Genomic DNA, 13,560 nt, shown 5'->3' with positions numbered 1-13,560 from the left:
CGAGCGCTTGGCTCTTCCCGTGCCCACCTGTGACGTGCTCAAGCACATGACCTTGTGGGATGAAAACCGCAATTGCAAAATAAGAGATTGGGAGGAGCGGCCGTCAGGACGCAGGTGGCCGTGTCCTGGTAGGAAGGAGAACCGGTGAAAGGGAAAGACTTTGGTCAGTGTCGGCGTCTCACCAGCATTAGGTGCCAGGTGGCCTTTGCCCCAGGAGGGCTCAGTGCTGGAGCGGCCTGGGAAACCCAAAAGGGAAAGGAGGCGACATCTGCGCGTGTCTTTGGCCCCCCGGGGGTTGGGGGGGCGTGGGCAGGGCCTGGCTCGGTGGGAGCTGCTGTTTATCTTTAGGGGTCCCCTTGAGCTCCCGAAGGCACGCTGCCATCCCGCCAGGCCAGGGCGGCGAAGGAACCTTCTGGAAATAACGCTTCCCTTCTTGCCCACGAGCTGAGGCTCTGTGTTGAACGCGTAACGTCCTTCGGGCTGTTTGGCCGGGTGGGTGCGTGCGTGAAGATACGCAGGGGAGCACGTCTTCGCCCCGAAAGCTGCAGAACTGCCAAGGAGAAGGTGCCTCAACATCTGGGGGGTGCGATTGGCAATGTCAGGCTCCGTGAGGACTCCGCCAGCGGGAAGGAAGACGCTGGATTCTGGCGTCCGGAGATTCCGGGCCACTCTGACCACGTGGCGATTCTGTTTTTCTTCCAAAGGCGGCTCGGAACTGCTTGGTAGACAGCGACCTCTCGGTGAAAGTGTCGGACTTCGGAATGACCAGGTAAGCCACCGGGCGGCGACGCGGTGACACGTGGTTGCCCACCAGTGTGAACTGAACCCCAGGACTTCTTTGGAAATAAGGCCCACATGAGGCAAACTAAGATTGTACAACTAGCAGATGATTCATGAATCACATATATAATATACAAGCATATATAAATACAAGTATATGAAATATATAGGACTATATATAAATATATAATTATATATAAAACTTATATGCGCATTTTTTGAGATATATATGATTATATATTTAGTTATATAATACAACTTATATTAAATTATAAAATGACTTTTATGATATATAATTATAATAATATGATTTTTAATTATATGATTTTTATAATAATCTTTAATGATATATAATAATATAATTTTATTAGATTATAATAAAATTATATATAAATTTATATTTTTATATAGAATTTTTATATAGAATTTTATATATAATTATAAAGTATAAAATAAATACTAATAAATATAAATATTATAAAGTATAAAATAAACACTCGTAAATAGTAATAAATATTCAGGTGTAATGTGTCATAGCCAGATTATTGGCATAAACACATTTTTTATGTATGTATTTTAACTCAAGCAGGGTTCCTTCAGCCCTTTCTGTATACTTGTTAATATTCATTCAAATAGGCATAGCGCTAACACTAGGAAAGTTTTCACTGTCATGTCATTAACTATTCTGTATAACCAAGTAAGGCATGAAAGTAGACTTTGAGATTCTGTTATTTGGCATTCTAGCACCACTTTATGATTTAGAGAAATTATTTTATGATAGTAGTTTAAAGACATCTTCCATTATCTTTATTATGCATCTTCAGAGGCACTTTTCCTGGTTTTACGGAGGAAACAAAGATGCACACGTTGGCCTTTCCATTCAGCATTTACTGAGCAGCTACATAATGCCAAGGCCTTGTGGGAGATCCTGGTATGGACGGCATAATCCCTGCCCTCAGAATCATCAGCTTAGTCCAGAGGGCAAGTAGATGTCAACATTGAGACAAAATGCAGCTAGAAAGTTGTGTCAATTCAACATAAACTCACACAATTCTGAGCAGGAATAGTATAGCTTCAAAGAAGTCTGAAGAGTGGACTAAGCCTACCTCTATATTTAGTGTACCCAGCCCTAAAACACCGTAAGAGGATCTGGGTGGGTTTTTTTAAAGTTTATTTTTTTAGTAAGCTCTATACCCAGTATGAGCCTCAAACTCACTACCCTGAGATCACGAGTCACATGCGCCTCCAGCTGAGCCAGCCAGGCGCTCCAGGAGGATCTGTTTTTGAAGTCTTCTCCAAAATTCAATACTGAGAAGTGCCTCTCTTCTGGGACACCTCAACATGGTCGAGATGTCCCATTAGCTGTGTGCTACTTGCCATCCCTCCAGCCGCCATACACTGAGCCTCCTTCACCGATTCTCCAAATGTGTAGCTCTCCAAGTGTGAGAGAAAGCGCTGTGTACAGCTTCTAGGGCAAGGAGAAGCTCCTAGAACAGGGAAACTGATCCCCACCTGCTCTCATAGTGGGAATACTGGCTGGTATGCTGGCATCCAGGGAATATACTTGTCAAGTTCTTTGAGGCTGAGAAAAAGGGAGACATGAGGTCTTGCTCTGAATAAGGAATCCTGGAGGCCATGGAACAGGCCCTGTTGCTCATGAAGTCCTGTGCTGCCACCATTCAGAAGCCTGTGACTTCACTTGAGCCTGATGATTCAAAGGAAAGTTTAAGCCATGAGCAGAACCCAGTGCCAGGGGAGTTTCTGGGTGTCTTGTGGTGTCTAGAGCTGCTGAGGGGGTCTGGGAAGGGAAGTATGGAAGGTGCTTTATGTAATCCCGTGAAAGTGTACTTTATTATTGCTATTAGTATTCCTATTCTATTCACAATATAGTCATAAATTAAATATTAATATAGTATTCACATAATATTAATATTGTTAATATTTCAAATAAAGATTTTCAAAACCAGATTTTTCTGACATTTTAAATTACAGTATATACCTCTAACACATTTTCGGTGTGTATAGTTTTCCCATGAAGTACATCCAAAATTTCAGTTTCCATATCTTTCATTTTCCTTTTTTAAAAAAGAAATGATTCATTTTATTATTGTTCATTTTATTCATTTAAAAAAGAAATTATTCACTTTTATTATTCATTTTAGAGGGAGAGAGAGCCAGAGCGAGTGGGGGAAGGGCAGATGGAGAGGGAGAGAGAATCCCAAGTGGGCTCCCGCAGAGCACAGAGCCAGCTGTGGGGCTGGATCCCATCACCCTGAGATCATGACCTGAGCCGAAACCAGGAGTTGGGCGCTTGACCAACTGAGCTACCAGGCGCCCCTCATTTTCCTTTTTTCTTAAGAGTCCTTATTTATTTGCTTTTTTCTAGGCAAATATATGAGGTTCCCCTCTATTAGTTATAGAACTAAGAGATAGATGCTTCTTGTGAGAAATATAGCAAGAGCATAGAAGGTAAAGAGTAGAATCTGCCCCGCCTTCCCCTTATTTTCAGCAGTAGGAGTAACTACTGCTAACACATTTGACAGATGCCCTTTCATACCTCATTCCGAAGTATACCCAATCATATACACAAATATGTGCATTTATTGTTTGTTCCCACAAAGACAGACAAAGGGGATTAAGAGTACACTCGCTTTGAAGAGCCCCGAGTCATATATGGAGGTGTCAGATCACTATATTGTACCCCTGAACCTAATGCCACACTGTATATTAACTATACCGGAATTAAAATTTTTAAAAATGGAATTACATTATATGTATCTACTTTTGCACGTACCCATTTGCCATGGGCATTCTTTAATTTTGGGAAATATCGAGCTCCCTTGTTCCTTAAATGGCCACGTACTGTTCTGCTGCATTACTGTGCTTTAGCATATTTAATTGCTCCTCGACAGGTGGACATTGAGGTTGCTTCTATTTTTATCATTATTATACAGTGCAGATCCTTGAATATATATTTTTAAGGTCTCGATGTCTCCAGAGGATACTGTCCTTCATTATTGCTTGTAACAGCAGATCAGAAGCAACTTACAAGGTGAAACCCTACAACGTTAGTCCATAGGAGCGAATACTATTCAGTCATTAAACACGATGCCGCGCAAGCAAATGTAACCATGTAGGGAAAATGCTCTTGTGAGGCCGTTAAAGGAAAAAGCAAACCTTAGTACGAAAGAAACCCAATTTCGTTCATATTAAACGTAGGACAAAAGATTGGAAAGTACGAGCAAGCGCGCATTACAAATTATCTTCAGGGTGAGATCCTGAGTCATTCTATTTTTACATTTTTTCGTGTTTTTCTATGTTCATCAAATGTTTTGCATTCAGATATCGGTACCTGCCAAGGGGGATGTGATTTTTCCAAAGCCTACAGGCCAGAAGCGGCCTTTGGGTAAAGCTACACGTTGCAAGGAGGCAGGAGACCTAGAGAAGCGAGGCTCCCCCCCCCCCAGTCGGCGGGGCTCTGCGGCCCCCAGCACCCAGCCCGCAGAGGCCTCTCACTCTGCACGGCCCGGGGCCTGAAGCTCTGTGTGCACCTTTGTCCCCGCAGGTATGTTCTCGATGACCAGTACGTCAGCTCAGTAGGAACAAAGTTCCCGGTCAAGTGGTCAGCCCCAGAGGTGTTCCACTACTTCAAATACAGCAGCAAGTCGGACGTTTGGGCATTCGGTAAGAACGTGGCCACACGGGCCCCAGCCCCGTTTCGTAAGCTCGCTTCCCCAACAGGAAACCGCAAGAGCAGCAAACATCCATTCTTAGCAGAAGCCCCGAGCGCTGACGAAATGCCCGAGTGGCCTGAGCTAGAGATGGAAGAGGGTGCTGACCTCTGACCTGTGCTGGGCCGCGTCGGGCTGTCACTGTCACTGTAGGAAACCTGCATGCTGCTAGCGCCCACGGTATCGAACCGTAGGAGATACAAGCTCTTCCACTGGAGATTTCTTTTTCTTTTTTTTTAAGATTTTATTTATTTATTCATGAGAGACACAGAGAGAGAGAGAGAGGCAGAGACACAGGCAGAGGGAGAAGCAGGCTCCATGCAGGGAGCCCGATGCGGGACTCGATCCCAGGACCCCAGGATCATGACCTGAGCCAAAGGCAGACGCTCAACTGCTGAGCTTCCCACGCGTCCCCCTCTAACAGTTTTTAGAGAGGAGCCCTTAAAAACTAGAACCGAGTTTGCGTGAAACCCAAAATGTTGAAGGGCTTGAGATGTAGTCTTGGACGTCCTGCATGAAAGCAGCTGTGACCACCATCCCCTTTGGCATCGACCAACCCTTTGGGCATGCCTGGTGCAAGCCCCAAACACGGCTCGGTGCTGTGTGCAGCTCATACTCATTTCAGCTAGCATCCTCGTTAAAATTCATCACTAGATCAGGGGTCAGCAAACCTTGGCCCGGGACCAAACCCGGTGGCCTGTTGCTGTAAATAAAGTTGTCCTGGAGCAAGCCTTGCCCACTCATTCCTGTATTGTGTCTGATTTCCTACTGTAACCGCAGAGTGGGGTAGTTGCCAGAGATGCTGTACCACCTACAGAGTTTAAAAATACCTGCTATGTGACCCTTCACAGAAAAGGTTTGCTGACCCCTATTTTATTAAAGAGCCATACTGAAATTGAGTAAAGGTAATTAGAGGACAGAAATGATTCTTAGGTTGCGATTAGGTGGATTTTCTGATCTTTCTATGCTACGAGAAACGTCAGGCCTGCTTACGATCACTGTCAGAGGGATGCAGGGTAAATTATCCAAATTATCATAAAGTTATGGATATATGAACTGCAACTGAGACCTATTGCATGTCTATCTTGGTCCATAAGCATAATTTGACTTTTTATATGACATCCAAAAGACTGCATGAGTAAAAGAAAATTTAGTTAGCCATTTATTTTTTTACACGACACACATTTTTAAAATACTACTTTTGTCAAAGTAGTATCGTTCACTTAAAAAAATAATTCAATGTACACAGAAGAAAGAAAAGCCACGAAGATAGCATTGTGGTGAATACTTGACATCCTTTATGGGCTGATTAACTTGTCAAAATTAGTTTCACTCTCCATGTGTTGATACGCCTTATGAAAGATGCTTTTAAAACTCAGTATCCTTACTCAAGAGTTACAGTTTGTTTTTGACCAAAAAGTGGCATCACCGGGCTTGATTACTCCCCCTAGGAACTAGAAGTTGGCTCCGGATATTTTCTGGCTATTTGCAAACACTAAATCCATTCAGAAGTAATTTGTTTCCAATGAGGACATTCAAAATGAACCAGGGCCTCTGAAAACAATTTTTTTTTTTTGAAAACAATTCTCAAAGGAGAGGAGGCTCAAAGGAGAGGAGGCCCCACGGATATTTGAAACAATATTACTTTTGGGATAAGTGGATTTGAATATTTGAATTTGTGGATTTGAATAAGTGGATTTGAATATTTGAAACAATATTACTTTTGGGATAAGTGGACCTTCAAAGACAGAACTGTGAAGGGAGCAGTATACTCTTGGATGGTTGTTTTAGAAGGTTGTTTAAAAAAAAAATACAGGGCAGCCGGGATGGCTCAGCAGTTAGCATCACCTTCAGCCCAGGGCCTGATCCTGGAGTCGTGAGATCGAGTCCCACGTCGGGCTCCCTGTGTGGAGCCTGCTTCTCCTTCTGCCTCTGTGTGTGTGTGTGTGTGTGTGTGTGTGTGTCTCATGAATAAATAATAAAATCTTAAAAAAAAACAGCCACAGCAACTTGTAATATTGCCTTATTGTAAATATTTTACATAAAATCTGTGGCCCTGAAAGTCAAAGAAATTTTGAAGTTAGTCCTTCAGGTACGGTTCTAGAATAATTTTCTTCCTTCTTACATATTTCTGGCTGCCCAAAGTCTCGAAGCTGGCCGACTGTTGAAATCCTGCGGCTAGGCCGGGACGACAGCACACTGGCCACCACGCAGGGAGCACGCGTAGCGGCCGGTGCTTTCTCCTGGCCGTGCTCGCGGCAACCCTGGGACGTGCCCCCCCCCCCCCCCCCGGGAGGAGACGGGAGCGTGCTCGGAGGGTGGCTGAGGCGCTGCCCGGCCTGTAAGCGGCAGAGGCGAGCTCGAGGCCGCAGCCGCCGCGGCCAGGACCCCGTATCTAGACCCGGAGTCCGCGGCGGCCTCCGAGGGCCTTCGGGACACCATGACCATCCAGAGAGCGAGCACAGACGTGCCGGGCACTCACGTTCCCGAGGGAGAGCCAGTGGTGGTGATCAGAGTCTCAAAAGGACACCTGACCCACAACATACCAGGGACCATCGAGGCAAAAGGAGGAATTTTGTCAGTGATCTTTCCTGTAAATCCGCTCGGGCGGCCGATTTGACGGGGCGGTGAGACGTGGCACAGCCGCCGAGGCAGAGAGAAAGGAGGGGCTGGGCTGGGGTTGTCTGTCCGGGGGTGCGGGGGGACGAGGCCCCAGCCGCCTCTCGGAAGCACCCCGGAATCTTGGCCCCCAGTAGCCCCCCTGCAGCTGCCTTCCCGATGGCCCGCTGGCCGGCAAGAGGAGGACCGTGGAGAAGGGACGGTGGGCTCCGGAGGCGAGGGCACAGGGCCACCTTCCACGCCCGGGCCTCTGGCTGGGACTGGTTCCCCGGGCTCCCTCGCCCCGGCCGGAGCCTCCCCGAGCCTGCACCTGCTGACACGGCCTTTCCTTTGTCCGCCGGCCGCCCTCCGTGTGCCGTAGGGATCCTGATGTGGGAAGTGTTCAGCCTGGGGAAGCAGCCCTACGACCTGTACGACAACTCGCAGGTGGTTGTGAAGGTCTCCCAGGGCCACCGGCTCTACCGGCCCCAACTGGCGTCGGACACCGTCTACCAGATCATGTACGGCTGCTGGCACGAGGCAAGTGCACCCCGGGGGGCCGGCGGCGGGTGCGCCCAGGGCGGTTGCCCAGGACCCGTGGGCCGGGCCGCTTTGACCGAAGCGCCTGCCCCGGGCGGCCCCAACGGGCCTCAAGCGTTCGGGAGTGAAACCCAGCAGCGCGGCCGCGCAGGTGCAGGTGCAGGTGCAGGTGCAGGGGCTACCAGCGTAACGAGCCACTTACGTCCAGCACCGTTTGAAGAACTTCATAAATATATATATTTTAAAGATTTTATTTATTTATTCATGAGAGAGAGAGAGGCAGAGACACAGGCAGAGGGAGGAGCAGGCTCCACGCAGGGAACCTGACGTGGGACTCGATCCCGGGACTCCAGGATCACGCCCTGGGCCCAAGGCAGGTGCTAAACCACTGAGTCACCCAGGGATCCCTAGAACTTCATAAATATTAACCCATTTGTTCATCAGGCAACATACTAGGAAGTACGTGCTATCGCGGCCAAAACTAAGAGGAGAGGGGCAGCCCGGGAGGCTCAGTGGTTTAGCGGCGCCTTCGGCCCAGGGCCTGATCCTGGAGACCCGGGATCGAGTCCCACATCAGGCTCCCTGCATGGAGCCTGCTTCTCTCTCTGCCTCTCTCTCTGTGTCTCTCATGAATAAATAAATAAAATCTTAAAAAAAAAAAAAAAAAGCTAAGAGAAGAGGAAACAGACCCAGCGAGGTTAAGTGACTTGCCCAGGGTCACACAGCTGGGCTAGCGTCAGAGTCCCTGTTCTTAACCACAACACCGTGGGGCCTCTCCTGAGATAGAAAACGTGTCGCGGAGAACCTATGAGCACGCGTGGACAATGCATAATGGACACTAGTCCCTCCTCTCTTCCCATCCTCCCCGATGGTGACGAAACCATTCCGTGCACTTGGGGAATAAGAGGGTGTGTGGCAGTAGGCATGGAGCTCACGTGGCAGGGGACTGACTCACAAACCATCTACGATGTCCGTAGAACTAAGGGGGGTGGATGGTAAGGAAATACAAAGCTCCGTCTCTGTCCTCAGGGAAGTCAGTCTTTACACACACTTACGCGTGCACGCACGTGGGCACACCTGCACACACACACACACACGCCCCACTGTGAGATTGGAAACACCCAGCAGTTTCTAATTATACGTGCAGCATAGAAACGTAGGCAAGTGCAGAAAGAGGTCAGAGGAGAGCACTGTTATCTGAGCCAGGTCAGGGAACCTCAGCAGAGTGTCCACAGTCAGGTGAGTGGAGACGTGGTCAAGGGTGTCCAGGGGAGACCGGCACAACCAAGGTGAGGAGGCCAGAAGGAGCAGGGTGTGCTCGGCTGTAGCTACCGTTGGAAGGGCTGGGAATTAGTCGGAGGAAGAGGTCTGGTCCGGATGCTGCAGACTGAACCACAGGGAGAGGAGTGTGAGTTTTGCTTTTTTACAGGCAATGGGGAGCCATGGAAGACTTTAGAGAGTACTTGATAATAGGGGACTTTTAAGAACATTAATTGAAAAGCCCAAAGCTCGTAGCCATTATATGCTACTGCCTCGTCGACAGAGGGCCTGATGCCGCATTCCTGTATTCATTCCTCCACCAGTAGAAGGCAGATGGGTGTCATGGCTAAGCACGTGCACTGTGGAGCCAGAATGCCGAGTACCAATACTAGCTGTGTGACCTTGTATAAGCCTCCTACCATCTCTGTGCTTTACCAAAAAGTAGCCCTCCGCTCATAGGATTTAAAAAAAAATATTTATTTATTAATGAGAGGCACAGAGAGAGAGGCAGAGACACAGGCAGAGGGAGAAGCAGGCACCATGCAGGGAGCCCCATGCGGGATTTGATCCCAGGACCCTGGTCACACCCTGAGCTGAAGGCAGCCGCTCAGCTGAGCCACCCAGGCGCCCCCCACCCCATCATAGGATTATCGTGTGGGTTGCATGAGTTAATATTGTCAAGGCCTCAGAGCAGTGCCTGGACCACAGTAAGTGCTCCTCGTGTCTGTGGTTGTAGGTTCACAGGGCCCCTGTGCACCAGGCGCTCGGCGGGGTGCTAGGAAGAACTTGCCGCACACACGTAGAGCTCCTGTCTTGTGTTGGAGCCTCGAGTCCCCCACTGGCCGAGTTGCTGGCTGTATCACACAATAATACTTGATCCTTTCGCCTGACACCATCCCCTGGGATGGGGGCGCTTCATGATTTCCCACCCTATGGCGCCTCGCTTGCTAAATGAGGCCCCCCCACCCCTCACACCCCCATGTAGCGCCTATGGTGCTGAGGGCCGCGGGCAGCGCTGGGCGGTCCGGTGGGGCCAGAGCAGAGTTAGAGACCTGCCGCTGCCCCCAAGCAGGCTGACTTCGTGCTGTCACGCGTCCGATGGAGAAGAGGAGCAGACAGGGATTTGGAGTCGAAGGCCGGAACCTGCCTGGCCTTTCCCACTCCAGCTCCTGGGACTAAGGCCAGGAGCAGATGGATGGGGCGGCCCCCAAACAGGAGCAAACTGCCTTCTTCCCACAGTCGGTCTGTTGAGATGGCTTTGCACAGAGACAATCCCGGGTCAAAGGTCCTGCACGTATCATTTTGTACATTTTGGTCTCCCACTTTTAAAATATCCTCTTTCACAATTTTTAGAAGCACATTCACAATTTCCGTTAGATTCCAATTTATCTTTCCCACAGTTCTCTGCACAAAAGTGAGTGTGTACATACATGTGTGCTTCCCTTTCTTTCTTATAAGAGGAGCATACAGGTTCCCTCTACGGGGTCGGTGCCCCTCCGCCAGCGTGGGTATTTTCCCACCAGCTCGCTGACACAGACCATTGTCAAGCTTCTGGATTTCTGCCAATCTGAGAGAGGAGAGATGGCCTTTTAGTGCAGCTTGTATATGTACATCTTTCCTCACAAGTGAGGTATATTTTTAAGGGCACTTGGGATATCTTTCTGAGAATTGGACGGCGTTTCTTTTCCCTTTGTTCTATCAGGCTTTTGATTTCCCTCACCTCGATTTTAAAGACCCCTTTATAAATTAAAGAGATGAGCACTTTATCTGTGAGAGTTGTCAATATTTTCTCCCAGTTTGTCATTTATCTTTTGGTTTCATTTATGGTTGTTTTTGCCTTGCAAAGGATTTAAAAAAATAGAGTTGACTATATTAACATTGGCTTTTATTGCTTCTGGAAACCGAGTTAAAGTTGGATAGGCTTCCCCAGCCCCTGATTAAAGTAGCATTCACTCAGATTTTCCTCTAGTATTTTTATGGCTTCACTCTTTCACATTTAGGTCTCCGATCTAGTGTGTTTGTTGCAGTATATGGTGTGAAGCATGGATCCAAGGATGTCATTTTCTAAATGACTACGTGCTTGCTGCAGCACCATTTATTAAAAGACCATGTCATCACGAGGGATGAGATACCATCTAACAGTGCCGAAATAGCTAACAGAGGAAATTTCCATACGCATTTGGGGTTATCTGGGGCCTTTCTCTTCTGTTCTCTGATCTCTATTCATGTTCTAGCACTGCAATGTTCTAATTATAGAGGATTTCCAATATGTGTTAATCCAAGGTAGGCTAGTACTCCCTCATTACTCACCTTTTTTATACTTTTTCTAGCTATTTTTACAGACATTTTTAAAAATTGAGTTTAATTGTTTAATCTTTTAAGTTTTAGTCCCAATGTAGTTCACCTACAGTGTTACATTCATTCCAGGTGCTATTTCTGCATACTTTAAAAAATCTATGAACTAGAGAGTCAACTTGTTCAGCTTGAAACTAACTTGTTCATCTTTTGGAGGAGATTGTGTTTAGTTTATATTTTAACTAGGGAAATTTGACATCTTTGTGATATTGATTTGTCCTCTTCAGGAACAAGTAACGTTTTTCTATGTGTGTAAGTCTACATTTGTCCTTTTCATCAGTGTTGACAGTTGTCCTCATTTTGGGGGCTGTGTTTCTGTTTTTATTTTATTTTGGTGTCGTTGCTACTCCAAATGGGGTTTCCTCTTCCATCGCGTCTTCTGACTGGTTCTTGTACATGTACCTGAAGAATATTGATTTTGTATGTTAATTTTGCAGACTGCTCTCCGGGTGAATTCCTTATCATTTGGGTTGGTTCTATCATTCATTCTCCTGGTTTTTCCAGGCATACAACCATATCTTATGCAAATAAAGAGACTTACTGTTTCTTTTCCACCTCTTAGGGCTCTAGTTGTTTTGTCTTTAGTGGAAATGTCCATAATGTGTCCATGCTTAAAAAGTCACTAGCTTTAGGACTGAGGTACACATATCTTCAATATTTTATTTTTAATCATAATTTCCATAAACTAAGCCTTTGAGTTTTTCTTTTATTTAGCTTCCAGAAAAGCGTCCCACATTTCAGCAACTCCTATCTTCCATTGAACCACTTCGGGAAAAAGACAAGCCTTGAAGAAGAAATGAGGAGATCTGATGAGAAGGACCGTCAATGCTGGCCAACATTTTCATTCCTTTTAAGGAAAGTAGCAAGGCGCAAACCATGTAATTTAGCTAATCGCATTCTGTGTACTGTTTGCCTCTTGTATTATCTCAAAATGAACAAGGTAAGAAACAAAAGATTTCCTTGACATTTAAGTCAAATTAGTAGTTTTGTGTATGCTGCTCTTTATATTATTATACTTCCCAGCCTACAGCAGAAGCACATTTTCTGATTGTGGTAGACAGAGTGTGTACCATGTGTAAAGATTGAACAGAATTGAAAAATTCTTTGTTGGATATTTGTTCTTTTCCTTATATCATCACTATCACGATAATTAAATATGTTGTTAACAAGTACCAAAATGTGGACATTTGCCTTCATGTTTTATTGCTGTCAAACTTTAGCATGTATGCAAATCAAAAGGAGGGTTCATTAAAACAGATTCCTGGGGCGCCTGGGTGGCTCAGTTGGCTAAGCATCTGCCTTTGGCTCAGGTCATGATCCTGGGGTCCTGAGATCGAGAGCCCCACATCTGGGGCTCTCCCTGCTCAGCAGGGAGCCTGCTTCTCCATCTCCCTCTGCCCTTCTTCCCCTACTTGTATTCTCACGCTTTGCTCTGTCTCTTCCTCTCTCTCTCTCTCTCTCTCAAATAAACAAATAAATCCTTTAAAAAACCCACACAGATTCCTCAGGAACTACTCCAGAGATTCTGGTAGAGCAGGTCTGAGTGCAGCCTGAGAACATGTATTTTTAACAAGCTTCCAAATGTTTCTGTGCTGTCTGTCCGGTGTGCCCTAGGGACCTCCTTATATGGGGGGGCATCAGTAGGTGGTGCATAATTTAATGCAAATGACTTGACTCTCATCTGACTTCCAGATTAGAACAATGACTCTTTGTGTCATGTATATATGCCATGCAAATACAAAACTAAAATTAAGTAATATTCAAGAATATAGCAAATACATTTCCACAAAGAACAGATTGTAAAAGATGCTAAGGTAAACTTGATGCCTTTTTTTTTTTGCCTAATCCTTATCAATTTGGATACCGTGTAACCACAGTCTTCATTCTAGAATTGATTGTTGCCTTCTAATCATTTTCAACCCTTGAGTTTGGGTTCCAGGGTTTCTGGCTAGTTTGGTGACTGGCATTTCTATTTCAATCTTGTATCTTGACACAAAGGTACAAAAGTACTATTTCAGTGTCTTGTGGTGATTACTAAAAGGTACTTTTGCTTTAAACCATTCCTGGGACTCCCCTCCTTCACAGCTTGCTGCTGAGCCCATAGGTTTTCATCTCTTTTGAAGCACCTTGCTGTCTTTTCTGCAATGTCAAGGAGGGAAAGAGAAAGGCTCTGTGGAGGCACAATCACACTGAAAAGACACCCTAAGTGCTGCTCCTCATCTCTGGATGGAAGTTAACTATCTCCCTTAAGAGATCCTCATATTGTCTCATTCCACTGACTCCATCACCTCCCAAC

At 46.3% G+C, this 13,560-nt stretch overlaps 1 protein-coding gene across 4 annotated transcripts in view; it reads left to right on the top strand.

Annotated features, from left to right (window-relative positions):
* The window catches only part of BMX (BMX non-receptor tyrosine kinase), a 52,207-nt gene extending 39,765 nt beyond the window's left edge, over positions 1-12,442 (top strand). For 3 of the 4 annotated variants that reach the window (XM_072816631.1, XM_072816632.1, XM_072816630.1), the window contains 4 exons: positions 705-769; positions 4,346-4,464; positions 7,492-7,649; positions 11,979-12,442. In XM_072816631.1, the coding sequence (XP_072672732.1) occupies positions 705-769; positions 4,346-4,464; positions 7,492-7,649; positions 11,979-12,053 (417 nt within the window). In that variant the 3' untranslated portion in view covers positions 12,054-12,442. The remainder of the gene's footprint in view (positions 1-704; positions 770-4,345; positions 4,465-7,491; positions 7,650-11,978) is intronic. The other variant, XM_072816633.1, reaches the window with a different exon arrangement.
* Positions 12,443-13,560: the final 1,118 nt, after the last annotated feature.

This window comes from Canis lupus, chromosome X (genome assembly GCF_048164855.1).
Source record: "Canis lupus baileyi chromosome X, mCanLup2.hap1, whole genome shotgun sequence".
Lineage (NCBI taxonomy): Eukaryota > Metazoa > Chordata > Mammalia > Carnivora > Canidae > Canis > Canis lupus.
This window is presented reverse-complemented; position numbering and strand designations above follow the sequence as displayed.